The sequence below is a fragment of the Trichoplusia ni genome, chromosome 5 (assembly GCF_003590095.1).
Source record: "Trichoplusia ni isolate ovarian cell line Hi5 chromosome 5, tn1, whole genome shotgun sequence".
Lineage (NCBI taxonomy): Eukaryota > Metazoa > Arthropoda > Insecta > Lepidoptera > Noctuidae > Trichoplusia > Trichoplusia ni.
The window spans coordinates 225,131-252,832 of NC_039482.1; the positions used below are offsets into that span (position 1 = coordinate 225,131).

Sequence of the window (27,702 nt, forward strand, 5' to 3'; positions counted from 1 at the left end):
CAGCGTCTATATGCGCCTTAAGCTTACAATTGTAACGTAACTGTTGCCTCACCTCAATTAGTGAGCTTGTAATTGATCTGTGGGTCAGTGAGTGCTAAACAAAGCTCGGTGAAGACTTTTCTTATGTAAGAGAGATAGATGTTATTGTTCTAGTTATTTTTGATTGTAAGTTGTGTATACCAGTGTATTATCAGTGCAGAGCTTCGAATTCTGCTTGAATTAATTTTGTAGTTGTTGAAAACCAAATAGTTAAAATAGGTGCTTAATAGTAGGCGATCAAGAAAAAACAGCAGTAAAAAACATTAAATAACGTGTATTTAAACAAATCAACAATAACTTAGCCTAAGACCTATTTACAATTACTAAACTTGTACTATATAGCACCGGATTCTTCATCCATGGACATTTGAGGATTATGACTTAGTAGGTTTATTAAAACTACGGAGGTTGTTATTTCCGTTTGTGGTAGGGACCACCGCCGTGGCCGGCTCCTATGGCGTTCGTGTAGCTGTCACCTCCTCCGTGACCGCCACCGTGCCCTCCTCCAATATCAGCTAAGCTAAAGCCACCATGGCCTCCGCTGCTGTAGTCTCCTCCTGATCCATGCCCGCCGAAGCCAACACTGTAGCTGTCTCCTCCTCCGAACCCACCGCCTCCGTGGGAACCGTGGCTTCCTCCTATACTGTAACTGTCGCCACCCCCGTGACCTCCTCCATGGCCACCGCCGTGTCCACCACCGCCGCCGAAGGAATCGAAGCTGATACTGGAGTAGCTATCGTGTCCACCTCCGCCGCCGCCGCCGCCGTGTCCACCTATGCTGTAGCTGTCATGGCCCCCGCCGCCGCCGCCTCCGTGGCCGCCGATACTGTAGCTGTCGTGACCTCCGCCGCCGTGACCACCAAAGCTTCCTAACCCAGAGCCGTGACCACCGCCGCCGTATCCTCCACCGCCACCACTACTGTAACTGTCATGGCCTCCGGAAAAGCCACTGCTGTGGTCGTCATGGCCTCCTCCAAATCCACCGAAACTGGCACTGAATCCACCTCCGTGTCCACCGCCGTGGCCGCCGTCGTATCCACCGCCAGATCCTCCGTGGCCACCTCCGAAGCCACCACCGCCATGATCATGTTCATCATGGCCGCCACCAAAGCCGCCTCCGAATCCGCCTCCAAATCCACCTCCAATTCCTCCTCCAAATCCAGAATCATGATCGTGATGTTCTTCGTGGCCATCGCCATGGCCTCCGCCAAAGCCGCCACCGCCGCCTCCGCCGTATCCGCCGCCAAAACCTCCTCCGTGTCCGTGATCATCATGGCCGCTGGAGTGGTCATCTCCTCCATGTCCACCACCAAATCCACCTCCGAAACCACCGCCGTGACCACCGCCATGTCCACCGCCAAGGTCGTAGCCTCCATGGCCACCCACGTCACCACCTCCGTGACCTCCGAAGTCACCACCACCATGGCCGCCAAAATCACCACCATGGCCGCCTAAGTCAAATCCTCCATGACCACTATCGTGTCCACCATGTCCGCCTCCGAAACCGCCGCCGCCATGGCCTCCTCCGTATCCACCGCCGTGACCACCTCCGAAGCCACCGCCGTGGCCGCCGCCGTGACCGCCTCCATGTCCGCCGCCGCCCTTCAAGTGGTCGGCGAAGCCTCCGTGCAAGTGTTCTGCGAATGATCCACCGTGGCCACCTCCGTATCCACCACCGTGTCCGCCGCCGTGTCCGCCGCCGAAACCGCCGCCGCCGCCGTGGCCCCCACCATGTCCGCCTCCGTAGCCGCCGCCGCCGCCGCCGTGGCCGCCACCGCCGCCGCCATGTCCGTGGTCTTCGTGGTGCTCGTGAATCACGACTTCTTTGGAAGAGTGATGTTCTTCAGGTATGTGCACCCGAATATGAACACTGTAACAAAACAAAAATACATTCAAATACATCCACAAATTCTAAGTTATCTTACTCAGGGCATTATTCGCAGTCTTACAGTATTGTTAACACAAACGGTAATAAAGAACGTGATAATAAACAAGGAATGATAAATCGCAAAGCCAACAACAGGTCAAACGTGATATAGTGAAAACCCAGAGCAAGGGTAGCTCTGTCATTAAAAGACAATGGCTTGGTTTTCACCATTTACCGCAATGAAGAAGCGTGAGAATCGTTATAGAAATCTCAACCAAATTGTTCCATCCACTATGTTTTTGTGGTTACATTGACTTCTAGCGTAACTAATAGTTTACTTGTAAAAATATTATCCGTTAAACATAATTTAGTGATGGAGAAATTTGTTGAGATCCGGGAACATGGTATGATACTAACTGTTCATGTCCAAAAGTCGCCAGGCAGACACCAACGCTAGCCAGTAGAAAGCAGCTCAGCTGAAATTATAACAGTAACAGTAATTTAGTTTGCATCGTTACTTTCTTGAGTACAATCTGACCTCACACTGCTATATTTCAAACATACGTTTAATATGAAAATGAAAGTGGTCAGCTCGGTGCCGATTTGCTATAATAATCTCGTCAGATCTGAAGATAGTTGTGGTACTCATAACAATTGTGTTACATAAAAGGTACAAGCTCTATAATCAAAACTCTCTAATGAGAACTTCATTAAACTATACTAATGAAACATGTTCCTTCACAATTGTTTCCTCTCTCAAGACATTACTCCGACATTAATCATCTTTAATCACTCATAATTAAACAAATTTACGAATATATAAAGTCGAAATTAGTTATGTCAATCTTATCACTGTAGAATAATGTAAGCACTGGATTTGTTTAGACACTTTCTGAGCTATGAGTGTAGTCGTGATCACACGCGATGCAAATCAATGAACCAGAAATCCTCTCGAGTCCGGAAACAGTTCGCCGTAGCGTTAGAAGTGAGTTTACTCACGGCTAATCGGGAAGCCATGATGCTTGGGGAGTGAAGGTGCTTTAGGTCGCGCCTTCTCCGCTTCTCCTGATACTAAGCGAACGAACGAAACAACTCTTATGAGGTGCCACCAGCGAGGTAGCCTTTTATATTACAGTGAATGTACGCAACCCCTACTCCATACGTTAAAATATCATATTGATAATATTAAACTTGTAATTTAAAGTTGTCTATGTATGTGCGGGTAATATGCCCAAATATAAGCATAAATTTCTCCTACGCATAGATGGTAATCGCAGCGAATATAATTGTTCCCCGAATTGCTCCAATGTGGACAGAGTCAAGACAATAATGCACTGTACGGAAATTAAAGTTGATAAACCTGTAAACTTTGACTGCAGTAAATCATGAGGATGTAATTATTTTTTGCAACAAGCGATACTTGTTTGAAAATATTAAGAAACAAACAATATTATTTTCTTCGTCATTTTCCCGGTAACCATGATATAGAACAGCTTCAAGCTTGAAAAATCCCGACTACTCCCATTCCCACTCTTACCCATGCACCATAAATGTGAAATACCTATGTGTTATCCGACATATAATAATTACATTATCCAATGAAGACCCTAATCTGGATATCTGAAGAATCGGGAGTACCTACTCATTAATGAGATCACCCGACATAATTATGCAATTATTTCGATATTACGCTCGACGGACATTCCGGCCGCGTCCAGTATTACGTAACTACCCGTAACCATGAATGAAGTTCTCCCAAAGTGTTTTTACTTGTATAGTATTTTTCGTAATAACTTAAAAAACTTCAGATCTCAGCTGGATATGTTGAAAAGATCAAAAATTAAGTAAATGACCTCATTACGTCTAGAATATTTGTTAATTAAATTTAGAATGTAATACTAACGAAGAGAAATATCTATTTTTTTCCTTGTATTTATATAAATTAAAACAGCAACATTTAGATTTCGTTCACAAGTCATTCTTCGGATGTTCTTTACAAAAAATAAACTATTTAGATGACACCAGACTGTAAAAATTTACTTGACTATAAGTCATAATTTTTGACATTTAAGAAGCCATACTCAATTGTAGAACACGAGATTCGTTGATTACAATATTTCGGTAAGATTTTAAACTTTTGATCTACTGATTCAGTCCAGGTTTCGATATATCTTACTACAAAAACAAAATCTACTGACACTTTTTCATTTGAAACTTTGAATTCCGCACTCAAACACTAAAATGGGACCTTTTATAAATGCTCCGCTTTCTGTCCATTCATCTGCCCCGGCAGAAATAAATGAATGAATTATGATAATTGGACAAATTTATTTTTACGGCAAGTAAAGCTGAAGCTCCTATTCGCCACATTTAAGAAACATGGTTTTTGCCCATTTTACATTTAATGGTTCTTAACCCTTCTTGCGCGAGTCTGACTCGCACTTGACCGGGTTTTATTTAAACTGCCGACGTTGTCACATAATAACACTTGATTACTGGCATTCACGTAATAAGTAATGAAGGTAAAGTGTGACCGTAAATACCGAAAACAAAATTAATATTACATGATCTTTGATCGTCGTGAAAAAATCAGAATTTCAAATCAGTCGAATGGCAAATTTGATTATACCATGAGTACTCCAAACCGTCTTCTCTTTCTGAGACGTGTTGTGTGATGTGTTTTGACCTGACACAATATGACATTATGACGTTTTCAATTGGGTCACATTACAACAGCAAGCAGCCCGTGTATAATCACCAAACCTCCAAAAGACTCCTTCCTGTGGGTTTCTGCTCTTTTAACTTGTGTAAATTAAAATAAGCCTCTCCAGCTACGTGATATTTTGACAGCAAAGTTTAAAAAAACATGAATATATGAGGATGAAAAGTCACGTGACATGTAAAATATAACGAGCGTTTTTCATTAACGGTAGCGGTTGTCTCACTGTTAAGGGCCACCCTATTATATATCTAAAAGTTGTATCATTATGATAGTAGAATTAGGACGTCGCTCAGCGTCGTGTAATGCTAGACGTCTTGCTTTCACAACAGTAAGTCTAACTTTATGAGATAGTTGTCTTCCTGTAGTGAAATACGATTGAACAGGAAATTGGTCAAGAAAACTAATGTAAAGAGATATTTGGACCAAACCCAAATGTAGAGAAAGCCAGACTATTATTTGATTCCCTGGGATTTATTTCCGGTCTTGCCAATCGAGCGTCTTCTATCAAGGCTAACGATAGTTCTGGCAGGTATTCTTAGTCTCAATTACACATACATACATCAAATACTCATACGTAGTAATATGTCTACTCTACACATTGTAATAGCAATAATAGCGTGAACTTCTTATGATCGATCTTTATGCGTGTGCTTCGATTTATCATTGTGTGAAATTTACTCCGGAACACTTTCTTCGAAGTGTAAAATGCATTCAAGTTTCCGTATCGACATCTAAGTGTCTTTTAACTATTCTCGTTTTTGCTCTAGTCCCATTTCAATGATATTATTGCTTACCGATGTCCCGATACACTTTGAATTATGACAAAATAGTTTGTATCGACGATTCTCGTTCTGAGGATTAAATAATTATGAATTACTTTTATAATTTTCAATTAATGTAATAATAATTTCGTAATACAAAAGAACTAAGCTAAGTAAAAATTTGGCTTGAATTGACATGCGGTCTTTAACTGTCAAATCGAACGTAAAGACAACATTTTTGTTTCAAAACGAACCTAAATATTGATTTCCCCAGCCTATGGTGACTACCTTCGGGCAAAGGCCTCCCCCAAAAACTAATACAATGTAGATGGAATACGTAACTTAAAATTATTAATTACGTGTAGATATAATCCGTCTCTCTAGATATATCTTTATAACAACATAAAAACGTGTAAACGCTTAAATATTGCCAATCAAGTCATTAAGGCTCATGAATTCTGATTGACGACTAAAAAAGAGCAAAAAATATAACTTAAAGAATCGTAATATTACACATGTCTGTTTCTATAGTGGTCTTTACTTTGTGAATGAATGAAGAGCCTGTGTATCATAAAAAGTATTTAAGCTCAGCCCAAATGTTACCGAAAATTTTGTTAATATATTTTCACAGTTAAACCAAAGAAATCCACCATTGAGGTTGGCCAAAGGAGGTAGAATGCAGTTCACGCTACTCAAAAGCTGTCTGCATTCGAAAATTAAATTTAAATTTAGTTAAAGGCCACACATTATTACTCAATTTGGGACTCAAGCTTGTTATGGGTCAATTGCTTAGCGATCCAAAGATATTCAGAATACAATGAAGTCACGACATCTTTTCACATAATTAAAGAATATATTTGACTATGAATGTAAACGTTGCAAAACGTGCCATTACCGCCGCATTAACAATGAAAACTTTTATAAATGTTGGAAAGTAAAGAACCGGTCGTAGCAAGTTAGAAAAAAACGACAAAATAGACAGTTTAATAAAGAATTTATTAATTCACACACACAAGGACATTAAACACACAAAAATATAATTAGACAACACAGTTTTTAATCGTTTATTTAATCTCAAAACAAACTTCCTCAAATAATTCTGGGAATAACTATTATACAATGAGTTGATAAAGTGTGTTTTATAAATATAAAAAATATGCTTGTTCATGAATGTTAAGTTTATTAAATTAATTGCCAACCATCTTTTGTTTTATTTTTTAAGCCTGTACACCAAACTCAGCATTGTCTGATGTAACTGGGTTGCAAAGCCATCGAAATACCGAATACCTACCATAGAAGTATAGACCAAGGAAGGAAATCAAACACCTACGGATTCACGTAAAAATTAATGAAATAGTCGAGAATTTGAAAGTAGGTTGAGAGTAATGCTAATTCATTAACATTCGAAGATTATTGTAATAGACAGTTTGATTGAGGCAATTTGCGTACATTGTGAGAAATGCGGAACTTGGAGTCCAGTAACTGATAGGTCAGACTTCCCTATTAAGAGTAAGTGGTCATTCACGCATCACTTTAGCGCTAGTGCATTATGTGGGCATCACGATATTGGCGAATGATTTCTAATGTTTGTTCTCGATTCACCTTTTATATTGCGCATCAGACAATATTAACTATTTACTGATTACTCTACAAAAACGCTGACAAAAATTACGAAGAAATGCTCTACATATATTATCATCAGTCTCGTCAGCATGTCTCGATGTTAAGTAAACATGTAGTTCACCATTTAATCTTATACAGCAGCAACGTCAGCAGATAAATCTCGAACGAGACACACTAGCTTTTTGCCGTGACTTCAATCGCGAGGATTTCGACTATCTCAATATAAAGGGGTAACCTATCCCCATTTCAAATTACATCAAAATTAATGGAGCTTTTCAAGGTTGAAAACGACGCTTCCAAAAAAAAGGTAAACTTATGAACCTTATTATGGCAAATTTTTAGTCAAGGCCTGAGGAATGTTATAAAATTAAGTGTTACAGCAAAAAGTTATGTATGTACATGTTGAATCACCTCTGTACAGTTTACAATCAGCACGGAATCCGATAAAATCTGCTTGCTGCGCTCCCAAGTCATCAAGCACAGCTTGCATCATCAGCGGAAGAGCTGCTAGATTCTAAGTATGATGAATAATGTGTTTAAGGTGAAAGGGATAGCCACGCGGAAGGGATTGTCGTGTGAAGCTGTAACCTGGGGGTGTAAAATGATTTAATTAGTTGACAGGTTTCTAGACGTGTGTCAAGTAGATACCGCATGAAGGATCTACGATTGTTGCCTTTAAGTTTTCAGTCCTTTATGTATTGTAGATTGCAATAAGGTATCGAGTACGTGAGCCTATATAAATGAACGATTCAAAGGTATTTTTGTAAGTTGTGTATGATAAACTTCAGTTTTTTGTAACGTAAAACTGACTCTTTTTAGATATTATGTAGGGGCTTAGGACCTTGAAATTAAAGGACATATTTACAAGATGTTTTTTTTTCATTTTAAATAATGAATGTGGTCTATTATAAATGAAAAAGAAAGTATCATCGTAATATCAGAACCAGATGGTTTGGAAGAATATGAATACTTATTAAATACTTCTTTAATATTTTTTCACACACATTGAGACAACAGTCGCTAGTTCAGCTGGAATACCTACTTCCTTGAAGGCGTTTTATGCAACATATACATTCATTACCTACTAAATATGACTGGTGAGGACTGGTATACAATAAAATGTATCTGTATAGATATACAGGGTGTTATGTAACAGCCAAACATCAAGACCGTTGAGTTTACATATCACTCGACATTTCCATGGAGTGCTTGTTGCATGTTATATAATAACTACGCAACATTAAATTAAAAGACGAATCAATCAAACGCTGAATGCATATCGGCGTCTTTCTAATGATTTTTACAACGGCTGTTAAGGAACAGGGCCCCAATTCTGCTATTTACAATGGCCAATGAATGAATGGTAATTGGATTAAATTTGAAATTATTCCTATTCTCTTAAGCATTTTGACAACACAATAATTGGAACCTTGAGTGTAGGAAAAATACTTAAGAGAATACGAAAAGTGTAATTTTAAGCCAATTTTCATTAATTCATCAGCCATTGTAAGATAGCAGAATCGGGGCCCACTTTTGGGACGGAAAACTGTATGACTGATATAAGTTGTCCAAAAGGAGTTTGCGTATCCCTTTAAAGAGACATGTGCAATCGAATCACTGTACGAAGTGAGAAGCTCTTGTAGCCAAGCAATATTTCTACAGCTGACATTTCGTTTTGATAGTCACAAGACGATCGATCGATTCGACGATCAACGCTATCAGCTATCTATATGACATACGAATACGAAAAACCCCAAAAAAATTGACACATATTGCGCGATTTTTTTTAACGTATGTAAAATGATGCATCTTATGCACGAAGCCAGAAATATAATACCGAGTGGACAGATTTCAAGAGAACATTTCGCAACTACAAAACTACATATCCCAATAAAGGGACCGGTACAATTAACCGGTGATTATAATTTTAATAAAAGAAGCTTTATTTCGAAACAAGGAAAAAAGAGGTTACATGACGAGCGATCGAAATCACCGATTTGAATAAATTTATAATAACAGTTAGCTAAATTGGCAAGTGCTACTCTGTGGTTTACCCAAGAAGCTAGTAGGTAAGATGAGGTAAGAGAACAATACCTATATGTAATCATTCGAATTTCACACATTTATAGATACTGTTTTTGCGCTTTGGTTACCTTACGCCTGCAAATACTCTTGTGAAGATGATGTACCAGTAAAAAATTACTAATTAAAAAGTACAACGTATCTTCATTAAATAGAGTATAATTACTAATAAGTCTCTTAGAAATTTATTACCTAGACATAGACCTGTTTTTCGATATAACCATCTTGTTATTCAAATATCGGTCTAGTAAACCTTTATACCACGCTAGCAGGAAATGTTAAAAATGACTTGACAATATTTTTGTTGTACAGTCGACAGCAAAAGTGGTCAGTCATCAGAAATTCAATACTAATCAACGGAGTTCGCGTCAGAACTGGCGGGCTGGTTCTTTAATTCCCGTACTCAATACTCAAATTGTTTATTGCCTATATGCTTTATACAGGTGTTATGGTTAAAATTAGTAAGTTATAATATGAACCCTGCCAGGCATGGAAATATAGATACAGAGGAAACCATTATGAAATCACAATACACTTACGTTCTATGATGACTTTCATTAAATTATTACATGAAATAAATAAGTTATTATACTTAAATTTAATTTAATTTAATTATGCTTTTTAATTACTTCAACGTAGCGTAGAAATAGTTCTGCCGCGAACTCTGTTTATTAAAATTAAATTACTGATTTTGTGCAACAACTTTTCTTGTTGTCTGTACAGTCATATAATCATGGAACAATACACATTTGGACTATAGAAAGAGGTTACAAAATTAAACAACTGTCATTCATTTCTTCATTCAAACTTCACAACGTCACAACTTTGAGGTTGGTGATAATATTCATTGTGCGTAGATGACGTTGTTATATGACTTAATACATAATTTAGGAGATGGTACCTTATCTTTGTAAGCTTTGTATTGATAACTTTTTGGCCCTAGCTTTACTGTACATGGATTTAATAAAACAATTTGCAAAAATAGGACAAAAAATAAGTTCGTGGGTTATTTCAAATTATTTGGTTTTTGCTTCTTAATAATCTTAATTTTTTACATTTTATGCCTACTTTTAAAACTGCCAATAAGAAAAAATATTCTCATATCTTTACTACCGCCTACATTTTGCCGACACTGCTTACATAATTATAAACGTATACTTGCTTATATCTACTTATTTCCAATGAACTTTATTGTATAATAATATAAACACACTACAGTCACTCCTAGGTATTAGGTGCTTGCAATAACTTTTGTAGGGAAAAGATTCTCATAAACTTTCATGTAACTACTCCTACTTAGATACTTACTCCAAAGCGCAACCTGCATTATCAGTCCTTTGACGATGCTCATTATCTCTGTTCCAAAACCAATGCAGACAAAACTAGGTGTTATAATATTGTATAGTTTCTTTGGCTAAATCCTAGTTATTATCTAGCATTTATATGCAAGATTTTTCCTCGGAATTTATTTGAAATAGTTAAGTTTTATCTGTTCCCTTTTATTCAATCGTATATTCTAGGAAGTACTTCGATGTTCATAACTATTAACGTCTTTATAGTTATACTTTCTCTAGTTTAACCGCAACGCGACCCATCATCGCTTGATTCCAAGTGAAAACTTTGAATTATTACTAACAATCTATACAAATATACTTACACAAACATTCATAAGTATTTCAATACAAAACAGATACTCATCAATACTTGAAAAAGAACGTCGCATAAACCTACGGAACCAACTACTTGGTTACATAACTTTAATCATAGGTGTGCTTACAAAATGGTAAAACCCACACTTGTACGTCATAATCGAGTATCGTTCACAGAAAATAAGGAAGAAATTGTTCTGTTGTTCTTTTAAATTCAATAGAACAGGGTCATCAGGTCACCGTGATGCTAGTGTCGTGAATTGATTCGAGACGAATATCTATCAAACAGCTAGTACTGAAATATTCAAGTCTGAATGATATGAAAGTCTTTTTTTTTTAATGTTAAGCTAAGACAATTGTTTTAGTTATACCTATAGTGCAGTTCATTTTGATGTACCAAAATATGATAGGTCTTTAAGATGGAACCTGTCAGTTATGTTTCTATTATTTTCCCGTTTAGAAACCATGACTAGCACAAAAGGGATAGTTACTTTCTGTATTGTATTGAGGGTAAATATTATATATCTACTTATATATTTATTTCGAAATAAAATATTATTATAAAAATATACTCTAAATCTCTCATCAGATGGATAATTTTTTCGTTCATTAACCAATTCATCAAATCACATAATGTTCTACTGTTCTCATTGTTATCCAGTCGCATACAATACCAAGAATGACTGCATTAAAGACGAACTGCTTTTACATAGTTCAAAGTTGCACGATGACACAATCATACTTACATAACTTTGACCTTTCATTTTTACTATTTGGTGCCGGTCAGCGCTGTTATAGCTGTAACTAATATTTATCGGGTATGAACGATATGTAATGTGGATAGCTTATGCGATGACGCGGAAAAGATTGTTTAATATCTCACTACAAAGAACATTAAATTATATATATTTACTAGCTGACCTAGCAATCGTTGTTTTGTCTAATAAATTATTTCTAGTTGTATGTATTATTTAATGCCACATTTCGTCCAAAAAATAAAATATATTTTTTTAGTGTGAGCAACCCTTAACACTTAGGGGTATGAAAAATAGATGCTAGTTGATTCTCAGGCCTACTGAATACGCATATAAAATTTGGTAAAAATCGGTTAAGCCGTTTCGGAGGAGTAGGTACGGTAACTAACATCGTGACACGGGAATTTTATGTATTAGAAGATTAACAGTAAGTAACACATGGTATATTTGTAGATTGTAATCAAATAATTTTAGAGTAGGGAGGTACGCAGTAAACACATAAAATGAATTATAGTCCATTTGTTTATACATAAAGAAGGAAAAGAATCATGGTGTGCGTTTATATATAAACACACCTATTAAATAAATAAACGACTGATGTATTTCATAGGTTTATTTGACTTGGCAGGTACAATGGATTTTAGCCGCGTTTTAATTTCAAACTTAGGTTTTAGACAAAAAAACACGCTAAGTTTGTTTTGAGTAAGTATAGTTGAAGCTTTTATTTTTAGTATCAACTTTAGAGATATTATCATCATCCACGTCATCGAACGAATGGAGACATTACCGCTTTTTGCATGTCTAGACCTCATTACCGAGGCTTTTTATAGAGTTCATCAAAGTGACTTCTAACCTTTCACGGGAAATGTGCAAGAATAGGTACATGGCGATGAACACCACATCCGGGTACTACGAGTACCACAAAGGTAAGTGCAAGAAGTATTAATTAAATTGAGCCATTATAGAAAGAAAACAAAACCACAAAGATTTTGATGTCGTAACATGTTTACAAGTTTAAACATTCATTATGCATAGTTCCGTGTCTAATAAATAGATATACAGTATACGGTCAATGTTTACCAGTAGCCGAATACGTAACTTGATACTGCGGTTCATTGTCATTGAACTGCCGGAGATCTCGCAAAAAAACCCTCACAATAGCGGTACACGACCCGAAGATGCTCAAACGTGACCAAACGATTTTCACTCTTACTGTCACTTGTTGTAACGGACATAAGAACACGGTACATCTCCGCGAGTCATCTGACTTGATTTCAAGTTTGTGTTCATAACAAAAATAATTATGTCTGCGATTACGTGAGTGCAACTTACGTTCACTTTTATTTTTAGAGAGGAAGTTCCGCAGCTTGTATTTCATAACTTACTTGAGAAGCACGTGTGACCCTTGTTGCCTTAAAAAGCTCGTCATAAGTAGCTTAAATTTGACCTATATTCGAAATAAAGTACTTTACCTCTACCCATAACCCAATAACCTACTCTATATTTGACAGGCGACTTATTGTCTTTCAAAGATCAACCACCCTGATTGCCACTCCAAGTAACATAATACCTAAGTTCAAACGGGTCAAACATTTATATAAAAAAGGTAATTTGTTTATAGTATAATATGTAATACACATATGTATCATGTTACCTAGCATAGGTACCTACTCTATATGGATGGAATGAGATACAGAACTGGTCGACACCTCGGAGACAAAGTAGAAAGCTGCGGCCACTGCACTTGTGGGAGGAGGAAATATGGAACCTCCAGTTTACAGGCTTAAACAGGTTCCGTCGAGCATTTGCACAATTTACTGCCGAACTTATGTCATTTGACTTACTTAAGACAAATGTAACGTATTAGAGTAAATGTGCCCCCGAATGAATTTCAAGACTTCACCAATCTTATAGACATATCCTGCTTTTGGGAGGACTTTAGGTCATTTCTTTAAGTTTTCGTACTCAAAAAAAATGCAGTTAGACCAGTAATAGGTACTAGATAATTTTGTTTTCAATAGTTTATAAAGTTAAGATGCGAAAAGTTTTTAAAACTTTCTAAGCGCACCGCATTGTATGTGTGTACCATTATCTATGAAATAATGGGCCAGGCACGGACATTTTTATTATTGTTTCGACATCTGTCACTTTAACTACTATCATTGCAATAATATTTTTGTTGCATGATATCAAAATCAAGTGTAAACAAATGGATAATCTATTCCGAGTTTTAATAAAGTTATGTGGCCGGGAGTCCAGCACGTAATAAATAATTTACTTTTCGAAATATTGTTGCGAGTGGTTCTTCTGGCAGTGGTGTGTGTATGTCAGTTGAAGGCACAGCCACACATGCGATATATCAGCGAGGCTGAACTGCTGAACGAGTACAGGCGACCCCGACACGACTCCTACGTGCCAGCATGGGCCACGGTCTTCTTTATAGTTTTCGTGCCCCTCTTGTTTATTTGTACCCCCTGTATATTAACGAGAAACTACGTAGACATTACACAAGCCCTGCTGGGGTGGACACTAGCGCTTACAATAAACGCAGTAATCACAGAATCTGTTAAACTGATAGTGGGACGACCTCGGCCAGATTTTTTCTACCGCTGCTTTCCGAACGGGAAGATGACGCCTGGACTGCGCTGCACTGGCAACGTGTACGACGTGATGGATGGCAGGAAATCTTTCCCCAGTGGACACAGCAGCTTTTCATTTTGCTCACTAGGATTTTTGAGTTTTTGGCTTTGTGGGAAGTTGGGAACTTTGTCACGAAATCGAGGCCAGAGTTCGGGCATAGTTGTTTGTTTGGCTCCGCTGATGATAGCTGGAATAGTAGCTTTGAGCCGCTGTTGCGACAATCATCACCACTGGCAAGACGTTTTAGCGGGAGCTTTATTGGGTTACACGACATCATACTTTTGCTACAACCAGTACTACCAGCCTTTAGACTCGGCGTGGTCGGGTGACCCCTATGCGGTTAATATCGACCACGAGTTTTTTAACTCATGCAACGAAACGGAATGTTGCACCAAAGACCTTAAAGATGTTTGTCTTATGCTACATCTATGTAGCAAGAGAACTTTAGAAGGCAATAAAAAAGTCAGCTGAATAAGACGTTGTTTGATTCATTACGAACGAAAGTATGATCGCATTTTGCGATACTGCGTTGACGCTAAACTTAATTTTTCACGCACATGTTATCAGTTAAGCAAAATTCTCTTTTTTCTACTATTACTTTGAGCAGCAAAATACATTGCTTGCTGAGATCAACCTGGTACTTTCTTCAAAAAGCCAGCCCAGGCAATATTTTGCATTCATTTTTGGGTTTACTCGTATTTCAACACATGACTCAAGTTTCAAAAAGAATGCAGACCCTGAAACAGTTTCAACATTTGTCTCCAGGTTAGTCAGACAGAAAATGTCGTCAGAAAATGGCCAATTGACATATCTACTAGTCATGGTCATCACGGTCGCCAATTAAACCATAGTATATCTGTCTGTCTCGCATTTACGCCAAAACTACTGAACCGATTGTAATGAAATGTTGTACAGAGATAGTCTAGAGCCTGGACATAACCTACATTTTTACTGGAAAAAGGGTTGTAAGGGGGTCTAATGGGGCGTCAAAATTTATATAAAACTGGGTCATGGGTCATAGTCATGGGTCACCCATAGTTTTATATGTCACAGAGTATCTATAGATAGGTATCATCAGTATGACTTCAAGCAATCCAAGCACCGAGTGCCCATGAGAATCAAACAATTGGGTAAGGCATGCAAATAAAACACCCATCAAAATTATTATGGTTTTAATTAGCGAACATCCTAAGCGTTACAATAACTATTTACGCGACAAAATAGTTGCGAAGGATAGTAGAGTTATTTAAAAAAATATTTTAAGCTCGTAATAACTATGAAAGAACGTCCATCTTAACCCTGAAGTTTCGTATAAAATATGATTAAACACAATAATAGATAAAAGAGCAGCAATGCCTTCGTTTGAGCCTTGCTTCAATGATTAAAATCTTGCTTTATTTTAAGACTGTCAGGTCTGCAAAATTGATTACATTTTTTGAGATAAATATTTATTCTTAACAATAAGCTATTGAAGGACTAGGTTAAGTTGCATGTCTGTTTCTCTTTGTGAATTAGTCTCGTGAATTATAACGTATTTAATAAATGCATTACTGGTCTTAAAATAAATTGTGAGCTAGACAAGTCTTAATACTGACTGTTCAAAAATTCACATTAGAAACTTCAGAACCACAGAAATAATCATAGCAACTTAACTTAGTACTATAGACATATATTTAAAAGTAAAACAACTACCTTCATTGGAATAAAAACTGGAAGACTAAAAATATAAATACATTAATACGTATACTTGATTTGATTTTCTAACCAACAATATAAATACTGTGATAAACTTAATATCAGATACAAAACAATAGCTACAATACATATTCAAAATGGCGCTCACCTATCACATGGTTCATAAATCGACGTGGAAATATGCCAAATGTTAACTTAAGACTGTAAAATAAAACAAAATAATATTTGTAAGTACAGGGAATGTGTGCCCATGTTATTAAATGCTAATTCTTCAGGCGACAGACAGTTAAGTTATGGTTCTAAAACCGAAAAACAGTCCACCAGCTTTGTCGCTATACATAATGGAGAATAATAATAATAACTAAATTGTGATGACATACTTAACAAGAAATTCATTACATAATATTTTTATTTTATTTCTCTACACGTTGACGACGAAGAGCAATACAATGCGTATACTTATACATATTAATAAATAATAAATAGTTTGTAGATATCTATAAGACACTGAAAATAGTAAGCGCGCTCGTCGGTCCTTGACCTAAGAGCTATGGAAAAAGCGTTACAGAGCAACAATTAAAACCTTTTTATGTTACTTACTACAAGACAAACATCGATGACAAATACTACATTAAAGATATTTTTCATAATAGTTTATAATATAACGACAAACTACATAAATATAGATTATAATCTTGTTTATTCCATTGCTTATTTTTTTGATATTTTTCTCCATAATGAGACATTTAACAATAAATACTACTCTGATTGCCAAGGCCATTCGTAACAATCTTTAGTCTTCAACAATTAGTCTTTTGGAACCAACGATCTAAATACATTTTTTTTAACCATTTGGCAATCACTCACCGATGATTGGAATACACGTGCAGCTAGCACTTAATAAATACATTGACTGAGTAAATACTACTTATATATCATAACTATTTACTATTACACTTAAGTACCGATTAATTATCTGTTAAACTGTTGACTACAACTGCGACATTTACGTAGATTATTATGCGTTATACGTATAGTAAAGTATTTTCTACACACAAGTAATATTGACTAATATGTCTAAGTAGTTTATAATTGTATAGAAAGATTCGTATATAATTTCATTGTTATATGCCATTGACTAAAATACAGAAACAACACGTACATCAATAACGTAACTATGTATTAATAATAATGAATATTCATTTTGTAAAATTTTAATAATTCATAGAATAATATGTATTCATTAGTCTTTTAGTAATTTTGATAACTACATACATATATTTTATTAGCAGCTAATTCATCTAGAGCACAACAAACTGCCCAAAATAATATTGCAAAAATATATATATAGATATTATATATAAGTATATATATAATAGATCTTAGAAGATAGAAACTAACAAATTACGTGTATTGTCAATAGTCCGAAAGTCTTATAGTTCAATTTGAGTCGCTACACACTGTCGAACAAGTGAAGCTTATTATATAATACCGAATACACGTGAAGTAGAACATTCACAGACGAACAATGATGAGAAAGAACTTTCCGAAGAGCTTAGCTCTCAGTACAAGGCGTCCCGTGTATATATTAAACTGGGCGCTAAGGAACCACTTGGATCACAACTCGTCTTTCACCTTAGCGTATTTCTTGCAGAAACTCAGCATGTCCGCGGTAGACCGGTCGCCAGTGTACTCGGCCAGCATTTTGCCATTGGCAAATATTTTGTAGGTCGGGAGCGACTGGATGCCGGCGATGTCGGCGACCTTGGGGTTCTCGGCTGCGTCCACGGCGTACACGTTGATGTCGCTGCTTTTCAGCGATGCAGCAAGTTCACTGAACGCAGGCTTCGCTTGCGTGCAATGCCCACACCCTGTTGTTTTAAAATTAATTAGTAATATGCCTTATCATAGTCATACTGAACATAACTTTTTATCAAATCTTTTAGAAGTATTCACTAAACAGTGCTCACCAAAAAAAAATCAAAAAGCGTTATTATTTATATATTGTAGTCTGGTGTTTAACTTTAAACTAACCTCGACCACGGTCAAGACCCTCAGATTTAACAAAAAAACAATCTTGCGCGAAGCCTTTGTAATGTTGAGAAAATTACACGGTCATTACATGATAAATTATTCTTTATTACACCTGTGCTTTATTGTGCTTGACAGATTAATATCATAACAATGGATGACAGGCGTTTTTAAATGAGCTTCTAAGGTCTCTACTTTTATGATTTAGACCTTGTTTAAGTATATTAATTGCAGCAAAATAATGAATTGTTAGAAATACTGGTTTCTGAGCTAACCATTATCTCAAAAAGTGACTGATTCTGAAAAATGTTATGAAACAGGTCAAATCAGTTATAAAAACAGTGTGTAACTTACATGAGGCGAAGAACATTATGAAGCTAGGTTTAGACGAAGCTATAATCTCTTCGAAGTTGGCGTCACTGATAACTGTCACGTCTTGCCCGAAGCCAGAAGCTTGAGCTGTTTTAACCTTTTGAGAAGTCGGACTAGTGCCTATTTGGCTGTGTATAAACGCAACAAAATCTGCTTCCTGTAAAAATAAAACATCATGACATACTTACTATATTTTTTTAGTTATCACATAAAATGAAGAAACTACAGTTGCTTATTTCACTACCAAAATATTTAATAGGAAAATAAATTGAGCAGAAACCTATTTTACTAATTCTACACATGTTTAACAGCAAATACTCTTACTGACTACAAAATGTTCGGAATAATAATATTAATATTCGGAAATAGTACCTTTCTGCCACCGGTATATTCTTTGACAGTCTTATCGAAGTAGCTAAAGTACTTGATAGTGGGGTATCCCTTGACGTCGTAGGTGGCGCACAGGTCTCTCTCAGCGGTACAGTCGACAGCACCGAATGCGACCATGAGCTCATCGGCAAACTTCTCAGCTGCCCTTATAAACTCAGGCTTAGTGCTTTTGCAATGACCGCACCCTGTGAAAAAATTCATTATTTTAATAGGGTAGACTACATTGAAGAATAATGTAGGATATGTGTCTGTTTTCTTTAAATGCTTAATATACAGTTTGTCTGCACGGATAGCCGAGTGGTTGAGGTCACCATAATAATCCTACTTAGCGCGACGTGTCGCTCAAGCATTTGTGTGATCAATGAATGCTTGTCCTGAGTCTGGGTGTCTTTGTGTATCTGACTTGAATGTTTGCGAACCCCCCGCGACACAAAGATTAAATACATGAATACGGAAGTCGATAAAAAAAAAGCATTTGATAGAAATTTCGGATGTAAACACTAATTGCCTCGTCACCAGTAATCTCGCTTTAAATTTTAATGCCCCGATAAAGACAAAAATAAGTTCCAGCAAGCGACAGAGGGTATACTCACAAGGTGCATAGAACATAATGATGGCGTGTTTGATTTTGCGTAGAGTGTTTCTGAACGACGCGGAGTCGAGGTGGCGCACGGGCGAGTCGTCCTCAGCCCACGGCTTCTCCGGAGCCGGCGGCGGCGGGGGCTCCTGCGGGTCCTGGGAGAAAAACATATCACTAAAGTTCCAGGTAAAAGTCAGTTCGGGCTGATAGTCCCCGGACGGATAGTCAGCCATAAGGCACAGAAAAACTTAATTGATGTTTTAGAATTGAAGAGTTTTTTGTTAAGAGTAAAATATTATTGTTACGTGTATGCAAGAAATCGCATAAAAGTTAAGTGAAAATGCTTGAATATTATGTAAAGCATAAACAAATTTAGAGAAAAGAAGTGATTTGTAAACATGTACAACAGAAAACATTATTTGTACCAGAGGCGGAGGTATAAAAAATGTACAATAATAGATTATAATAATTTTATGCGATAACATAGAGCACAATTTGCAACCAAACAAAGATTTGAAAGAAGAGCATTATATATCTGTAAACTAAAAGCTTAATTTTATGTTAATATAAAAATAAACTACATACCTTAATGAAATCAACAATCTGATCTTCTTGCCTGGCATGGCCAGCATCAAACTTAAATTCGCCTTTATTGAAGTATTTAAGGGTAGGATAGCCCTTCACTCCAAAACGGGAGGCCAAATCAGGTTGTTTAGTCGCATCGACCGCTGCCAATATGCCGTTGATCTAAAATGAAATAAACAAGTATTAGATAAGTGTAGATATCTAATAAAGTAGCAAAAAAGGTTGTGGTTTTGTTACCAGTTGGTCTAGCCGAATTAGGCTAAATCGAAAGTACTAAAGCACTGCATTGACAATGCTCTTGTACTGAATACAAAGTTTTATCTGTTTTCAAGAAACGGTTGTAGTTTAGCTACCAGAAAACCATCCACCATTGATTTTATACATACAAATAATGGGACGAGAAAGATTATATTAATGGAAGCTTTTGAAAAGATACGAGTACTTGTATGTTTCTTACTTATATGGATAGAATATGCAAGCTCAAACATTCCTTATATGGGATTTCTGAACAGTGGAACATTGTCAGAAGTCAGTACAATCGAGCAATCATTTAAATATTATAAATAGCACTTACTTTTTCTGCCTTTATCTTAGCAGCTGCCTTTTCGAACTCCGGTTTAATACGCTTGCAATGGCCGCACCACGGCGCGTAAAAAACTACTAGAGCGTGTTCAAATTTTGATAATGTGTCGTCAAAATTGCTTGCTGAAAATATAAGAAAAGAAATGGTTAAGGGAATTTGAAATTTAGTACCTTAAATTCTAGTCGTAAGTTCGTCAGTTATTAGCGCAAATTCATCATTGAATGACGGGATCCAATAAATTGGAAATGTAAAACCACATTTTTCTCTTGACTCTCCAAAACAACATTTGGAGCACTTAAAATTATAGATGGTAAGGAAAAAATGCACTAGCGTTCCAGCACTTGATCCAACATCATCCATATTTTGTCATGATAGCCCATGTCTTTGTATTAAACAAACATTGTGGAAAAGTTTAAGATTGTTTACAGTTTCAAGAGCTAAATTAATACATTTAAACTCAAATAGATATAAATAAAATAAACGTATCTGTATGTCGATTATTTATCAATAAGCAAAACCTTTAAACCGTTTTGATCCAAAATATTTTATGAAATTCTTCATATCGTTTTATTACAATATTACTTTGTGTCTTAATATTTTTCCAAAATAAAAACCTTCCAAAATAATTCATCAAATGTCATTATTGTCACTTGTGACAGAAGGTGTCAAATTAAAGATGTTATTTCATGTTTTCATTCCTTTGTGCTAGAAAACCAGTAACCTACATTTACCCTCACTGCATAAATCCTTTTTGAGTATTTTGGAAATATCTCCAACAATATTGTTTACTTCTTTTAACAAGAAAATGAGTTTGATTGTGAAGTTTTTATTTTTAATTTAAACAAGTATTTTTGAAAGTTTCAGTTAGTAAATAGCATCTATTTTTAATTTTCCATTACAATATTTGGTCGCGCAATTACATAAGTATTTTAGGCCACAAGACGCCAGGTCAGCGCTGATGCGTCAATTTAACTGACGATCTCAAATCATTCTCCAACACAATATGATGTATGGTTGTGAATTTGTTCTATACACCAGCTTTCCTTGACAGCAAGCAGTAGAAGTACCAACTAACCTGTTAAATGCACAACATCTGTGTCATCAGACCATCCTTCATCAACAACCTCCTTTTTCTTCTGCTGCATAGCACTCGAGGGATCCCTCATAAAATCTACAATCGCCTGTTTCTTGTTCTCACCATTGTACGGGAATTTGTATTGTCCCTTTCTACAATAAATATAGAAATATTAAAAAGCTTAATTTTAAAGCTAAAAATTTTTGGTAAGTCATTCAGCAAGTATTGTGTGTCTAGAAATGATTCATTTTCTTTAAAGCAAATGCTTTTATCTGCAGCAGCCTAAATATTATTTATGTATATAATATTCTCCATTTTATTTATGTAAATAAATTGTGTCAGGTCTCAAAGTATAGCACATTCGGAAAATGTAGTGAGAACTTGGTAATATCCCAATATGTCAGAAATCAATACTAAAATAACTTACTCATAGAACAACAAAGTGGGAAATCCTGTTATGTTGTATGTTTGTCTTATTTTGGAGTTTCCTGGTTTTGAAACATCAATCGCTGCGAGGAGAGATTCGCCCTGAAAAATAAATAAAGTAAGTACATAAGGCCGTATTATGTAAAGCTTCCGGGTACCAGAGTATTTAGTATCTTATAATAATACAATAATCCTTAGTATATATTAAATAAATAATCCTTATTATATTATAATAATCCCACAGCTGCCAGGCTTCTACCCAGACAGGGAGGGTTTGAGCTTTAACCACTCACTAGCTCTTAGCCTTTAATTCTTAAATCTTACCTTCAATTCAGCTGCAGCCTTTACATACTCAGGCTTCAATGTCTTACAATATCCACACCAGGGGGCATAGAACATAATCATTGACTTTTTATAAGCGCCAGCTCCTTTCTTCAAGAACTTTGTAAGAGCCTAAAAGAAAAGTAAGTATATTATATATTGTTTCAGGCACATATAGATAAACACTGCGCCTGCTAAATAGTATGACTGAAAATATAATCAATATATAAAATACATAAAAATAATGACACCTTGTAATTAGCTAGTAATATAAGCATGTTGAAATTTTCATTCGCTTTAGTATATTTTAGAACAACTGCAAGAAGCGTGAAATATAACATGAATTTTATTAGACCAAGCCGTCACGTTTCATATTTACAGTACTGATTACAATACACTTAATAGAAGCCGTTATAAAGGCTTGCTGTGCATTGGAAGTGTTGTGCGTATCTTCGCAATCACGATGGCCGCGGTTCGAAACATTGCAATTTTTGAATACCTACTAATAAAATCAGTCCTTAAAATTCATAATACATGTACTGTTTAAATGTATTTAAAGGGTTTGAAATTTTAACGAGTCGAGAATTTTATATAATCATAAAGTTTAAACAGGTCCCGGTGCATCTGTTTTAAAATTATTTATAAAACTTGCATTATCGTCACGCCATGTTTGTTGAAAATACGATGGAAGATAACAAAACAACAACATTTATAAATGAATGCGATTGGAAGGAGAACAATAATTTTCTCATCATTATCATACAAGATAGTCATGTTAATACTACAGTGTATTCATAACATAATTAACATATTGTATTAAATGTTTGTATTACTTTAACTGTAGTCTGTGCCACTCATATAATTAAGATGTACCATAAATGTTAGGTCTATGATCCTATTAGTGCCATGGCCCCAATTCTGCTATTTACAATGGCCGAGGAATGAATAAAAATTGGCTTAAAATAACACTTTTCGTATTCTCTTAAGCATTTTTCTACACAATAATTGAAAATTCAGTGCGGGACGGTACACTCAAGCTCAATACAATTAACTTCCAATGTTGGTATTGGCAAAATGCTTAGGAATAATTTCAAACTTAATCCAATTGCCATTCATTCATCGGCCATTGTAAAATAGCAGAATTGGGGCCGTTCTATTTTTTTTTTGTTGGACTTGAGTATTTGTCTAAGCCGAATACTATTATGGTGTGTCACAACCAATCAGCTTTAAAAGAGTATAAAAACATGAAAAAGATAAGAATTTAATCACCACAAATTATTATTATCTCACTTCGGAACGGACCACAATAGGGCATAATTAAATTGATATGATTATGTTCCAAGAAGAACTATTCAGCATTGATTTAATTTTTATATCAGACTTACAATTCTATCAATATAATGAACAAAGAGATTTGTCAGGTAATTTTAGATAATTCAACAATAATTATCCATCCATTCTCAACAGCTACTCTCATGTGGTTGAAGGTATTGTCTAGCAGCTGATATTGAAATACATTATTAGCCTACAGAGGTAGCAGAGTGACTTAGGAAAAGCATTTGATCCACGAAACGTTGTTTTGAATCTGGATGTCAGCATGCCATGAATGTTTGTAAAATTCCCCTATTACTTTACAAGCTCTATGCAAATTAAACTGTGAGACATAACTAGCCAGTCATAATATTTTACATTCGCCACGCTTCAGCACTTACCAAACGCTGCTATACACATAAATAAAATAAATAAATAAATAAATGCGGACAACATCACATACATTGTTCTGAACCCAAAGTAAGTTGCTAAAGCACTTGTGTTATGGAATTCAGATACAACGAAGGTACCACAAACACCCAGACCCGAGACAATGTAGAAATAAGAATTTTTACATTGACCCGACCGGGGATCGAACCCGGGACCTCAGAGCTAGCGACACCTTGAAACCGGTGCGTACGCCACTCGACCACGGAGGTCGTCACACATTTAATGCACTCATTAATTTTACAGCTGAATAAATGAAATTGCTGTGTTTAATAAACTTTAATAGGCACATCCATTAATTTTCTGCACCATTAATAAGTGGAAAATCTCAATTTGATATGTTTTTGTTATATGAAGAATTTAGGACATTATGTGGAGCTTATTTTTCATTTAGTTAGGTGTATAACGAGAGTGTTTATTACATTATATAAATATCTAAAGTATCTATCTCTAGTAAAATTTCCTATGCCTAATTCGTATTTTATCATTATTTTAATGTGTCTCAGTAAATTTCATTGAAATTCATTCAATCCTTCAGAATTAAAACTAATATCAAAGAGGTTTGTATAAAGATAGTTTCAATGTGAACACTATATCGCTTGCCCGTCTAGAAACATTAGACAATTGAAAAATTACACACCTCGCTATCCTGGAGATGGAATATGTCAGTGGCAGTTGAGTCCTCATCCCACGGCAGATCTCCAGTGGGATCTCTCAGGAAATTAGACATTGAATTAATGGACTCGTTTCTGTCGTAGTCCTTATGATATTCACCATCTTTGTAGTGTTTCAAATAGTAAGGTTTCTCTGTAGATATCTTGAGTTTCTTACACAACTTCTTGCCTTCACTGCATAAAAATATATTAATGTTTTACATAATAAAATAAACATGTTGTAGACCAGGTACTGCATGTGTAAAATAATCTAATAAGTCACATACAAAACAATATATTGGCTTCCATATTGCTTATTCAATTTAATCAATAAAAATGCCATGATAAAACGCATAAAATATGGTGAAACTTATAGAAGTACGTTATGGCTAGTAATGTAACTCGACAGTAAAGAGTGTACTGATAAGTGACGTCACATGAGATTTCAACTCAATGTATTATTTTTTGTTTATATGACAAATAAAAAAAACCTAGGATGTTTCCTGAAAATCTTTCTGACCGCATAATTCACGTATTTTTTTAAGTGTAACGTCTTATTATACAGAATATACATTATCTTAAAAATGGCCAAGTATAGATAAAAGCACTGATACTATCTACAAAATGTTTGCCAATTGCCCATATTTATGTTTAATAACATTGTATTTTAAATTAAAGATCACCATTAGATTTCAATTGTACAGAACACAATTGGTTTGTCAAAAGGATTTCTGGAAAATTAAGGAAAGAACAATCTAGAACTACTTACCCACTACTGCAGTCTATAATGGCCAGTGTAGCCTGACCCTTCATAGCATCCGCAGTAGACTTGAAAACATCTAGTACAGCTTGCGAACCCTTCAGTTCATTCAAATATAATATCAAAACATTAGTCTTAGTTCTTAAGAGCTTTTTCATATCCTTAACATCGCTTATATCTGATAAAACTGCTGTTCGCTGTTTCTTCGCAGCAACTACGGTTTGTGCGAATATGACAGCAAAGATTAACAGTACCTGAAAAAATTACATTGTTATGTTCTTAGGCCGCATAATAAAAGCTCTTTTTGTGACCAAAATGTTACATAATTTCTTATTTAATTATAATCAAAATAATTCACACTTATTATGCCATAATTAAATTTCCTGCTTTATCTTTCTAAGTAATATAAAATACTTAGTAAATTATAGTGCAAACAATCACAATGAAATGTCAACAAAAGATTGCATGATTGCTTAGTATTGAAAGACATCTATATGTATGTATGTGTTTTCCAAAGTGTCAAGACTTGATTTTGTTTTTATATCCACCAATTAACGAAAGGTTTAAATTAAATATGTATGCTATCTTCACAAAAAAGCAGTAGAACTAAAGAGCAAAATAATTTGTTTTAATATCAATGGCCTAAACCATACAGAATTTACATGCATATTTGTTAATTAAACATTGTGGCTTCAGCCTCAATTGTGTTATGTGTAACTCAGTAACCCTGTAATTCTGTCAATTCTATTAAGTACTCTTAGGATGATTGTTTGTTGATGTCACTTCCTACCTTTATTTTATCATAACATATTGTTTCTATACATGCAGGAAATAATTTTAAGTCTTCAGCAAGCTACTGGCCAGGTATAACCATAACAACATGACTTTATCAACAATTTGTATAACAAAAATATTTGGGAACACGGGAGCATCAATTTAATCTACTCTTTTTATCTCAATCCTAAAATGCGAGTTTAATAAAATAAACAAAATGAATAATAAAATATTCATCTATTTTCATATATCAGGATTATTCCATAAATATTACAAATTGTACTATGGTAATTTATTATATGATTGCTATCGGTAAAATAGGGAAGGAGCCTTTGGTGAACCAAGTTCATACTTCAGGAAGTCCTGTGGGTCTTGAGGGAGCTGGGAAGTTTGAAGTAGCCACCCATAAACCTTTTGGACATAAGGGCTTAACAGGAGGCCTTCAATAAGTAAGTAACATCTAAGGAATCAAGGCTCGGTGCATGGACTACAGCTTTACATACACGTTCCGGTGAATCTTCTCATCACCTAGGTGTGATTCTAAATGAGAGTTTTCTGTTGTCAGAATGTCCTTTATTTTTCTGACTAAGGCTACTATGAGCACAACAACTTGCAATAATTTATAGTTGCACAATTCTCTGAGGTGCATTGTTTTTCATCTGAATTAGATGAGTTATTTGAATAAAAACATGAAAAATCATTTAAAATTGATGTATTTGACTTTTTTTTATATTGGTATATGTTACTTTTCTGACCGTAAATATAATTGCAATGAAAAGAGAGAGAAAGCGACATTTCTAGAAATGACGACGCAATTTAAATGAAAGCTCAAATAGACATTATCTATATAGATTATGCTATTCTACAGAGCAAAATTTGACTGATAATTAGCTAGCATCGACTTTTGCATATTGTTCGGCTTTCTATGTAGGTACCTCCTACACAAAACCTGTTTTCATTACACCTACAGCTTTAAGCTTAGTCAAAGTTCAAAACTCGATTTCCTAGCTGTAGCAGTTATAAATAAGCTAACTGAAACACTTGAATATATGTTAAATCAGTTATTTAAGAGAAGTAAGTGACTTTCAGAGAGAAGTTAGACAAAGTAATAAAATAATAATATTTACCCTCCAAAATGTTTCTCGGTCCATGACCCTCATTTTAACACCTAATATAAATACTTTAAATTGTTTTTAAATAAAAGTAATTTTATGAACTCCACTTTGTAGATTAAAAACATTTATAGTTCACTCAGCCAGAAATGATTCCTACCCCAAAGAGTCAAAGTGGCTCTATATGCCGGAGATAAGGATTGATGACATTACACTATATAACTATCTGACTGACAACTATGGAACAATATGCCAAGTGTTAACCGTATCAAATATTTATTAAATTTCTATCAACGAAATGTATCGATTTTTAAAAGAAAAATCTAATAAATTAATTTACTGAAAAATGTCTTTTGTAATGTGTTTCTATGACAGTTTACTAAAACGGATCATTCAACTATAGCAATTTAAGGTCATATTTCGACGACAAAATGAAGTTTTAAGAATTA

General features: G+C 35.4%; 3 protein-coding genes across 3 annotated transcripts; 1 reads left to right on the forward strand and 2 right to left on the reverse strand.

Annotated features, from left to right (window-relative positions):
- Positions 1–293: 293 nt before the first annotated feature.
- On the reverse strand, positions 294–1,758 carry LOC113493860 (glycine-rich cell wall structural protein-like; the record flags this gene model as incomplete). Its single annotated transcript, XM_026871891.1, has 1 exon — positions 294–1,758. A coding segment is annotated over one exon (1,308 nt), but the record flags the coding sequence as incomplete, so codon positions are not given.
- An 11,849-nt stretch (positions 1,759–13,607) lies between these two features.
- LOC113493923 (phospholipid phosphatase 5-like) lies at positions 13,608–14,613 on the forward strand. Its single transcript, XM_026871957.1, has one exon. It carries the CDS (start codon positions 13,740–13,742, stop codon positions 14,607–14,609), a length of 870 nt encoding a protein of 289 aa, XP_026727758.1. The 5' UTR covers positions 13,608–13,739; the 3' UTR covers positions 14,610–14,613.
- A 680-nt stretch (positions 14,614–15,293) lies between these two features.
- On the reverse strand, positions 15,294–27,495 carry LOC113493919 (protein disulfide-isomerase A5). Its single transcript, XM_026871951.1, has 12 exons — positions 27,269–27,495; positions 25,377–25,621; positions 24,595–24,802; positions 22,200–22,328; positions 21,877–21,977; positions 21,450–21,601; positions 20,366–20,496; positions 19,792–19,953; positions 19,220–19,361; positions 18,609–18,811; positions 18,219–18,393; positions 15,294–17,704 (listed from the first exon to the last, which is right to left on the reverse strand). Exons 1-12 carry the CDS (start codon positions 27,299–27,301, stop codon positions 17,451–17,453), a joined length of 1,935 nt encoding a protein of 644 aa, XP_026727752.1. The 5' UTR covers positions 27,302–27,495; the 3' UTR covers positions 15,294–17,450.
- Between the last annotated feature and the right edge of the window lie 207 nt (positions 27,496–27,702).

Coding starts and splice junctions, on each gene's coding strand:
- LOC113493919 (XM_026871951.1), bottom strand. CDS start 27,301: ATGAGGGTCATGGACCGAGAAACATTTTGGAGG. Junction 25,622..27,268: donor ACCGAGAAACATTTTGGAGG/GTAAATATTATT, acceptor TAATTTTTTCAG/GTACTGTTAATCTTTGCTGT. Junction 20,497..21,449: donor AGATGTTGTGCATTTAACAG/GTTAGTTGGTAC, acceptor TTATATTTTCAG/CAAGCAATTTTGACGACACA.
- LOC113493923 (XM_026871957.1), top strand. CDS start 13,740: ATGTGGCCGGGAGTCCAGCACGTAATAAATAATTTACTTTTCGAAATA.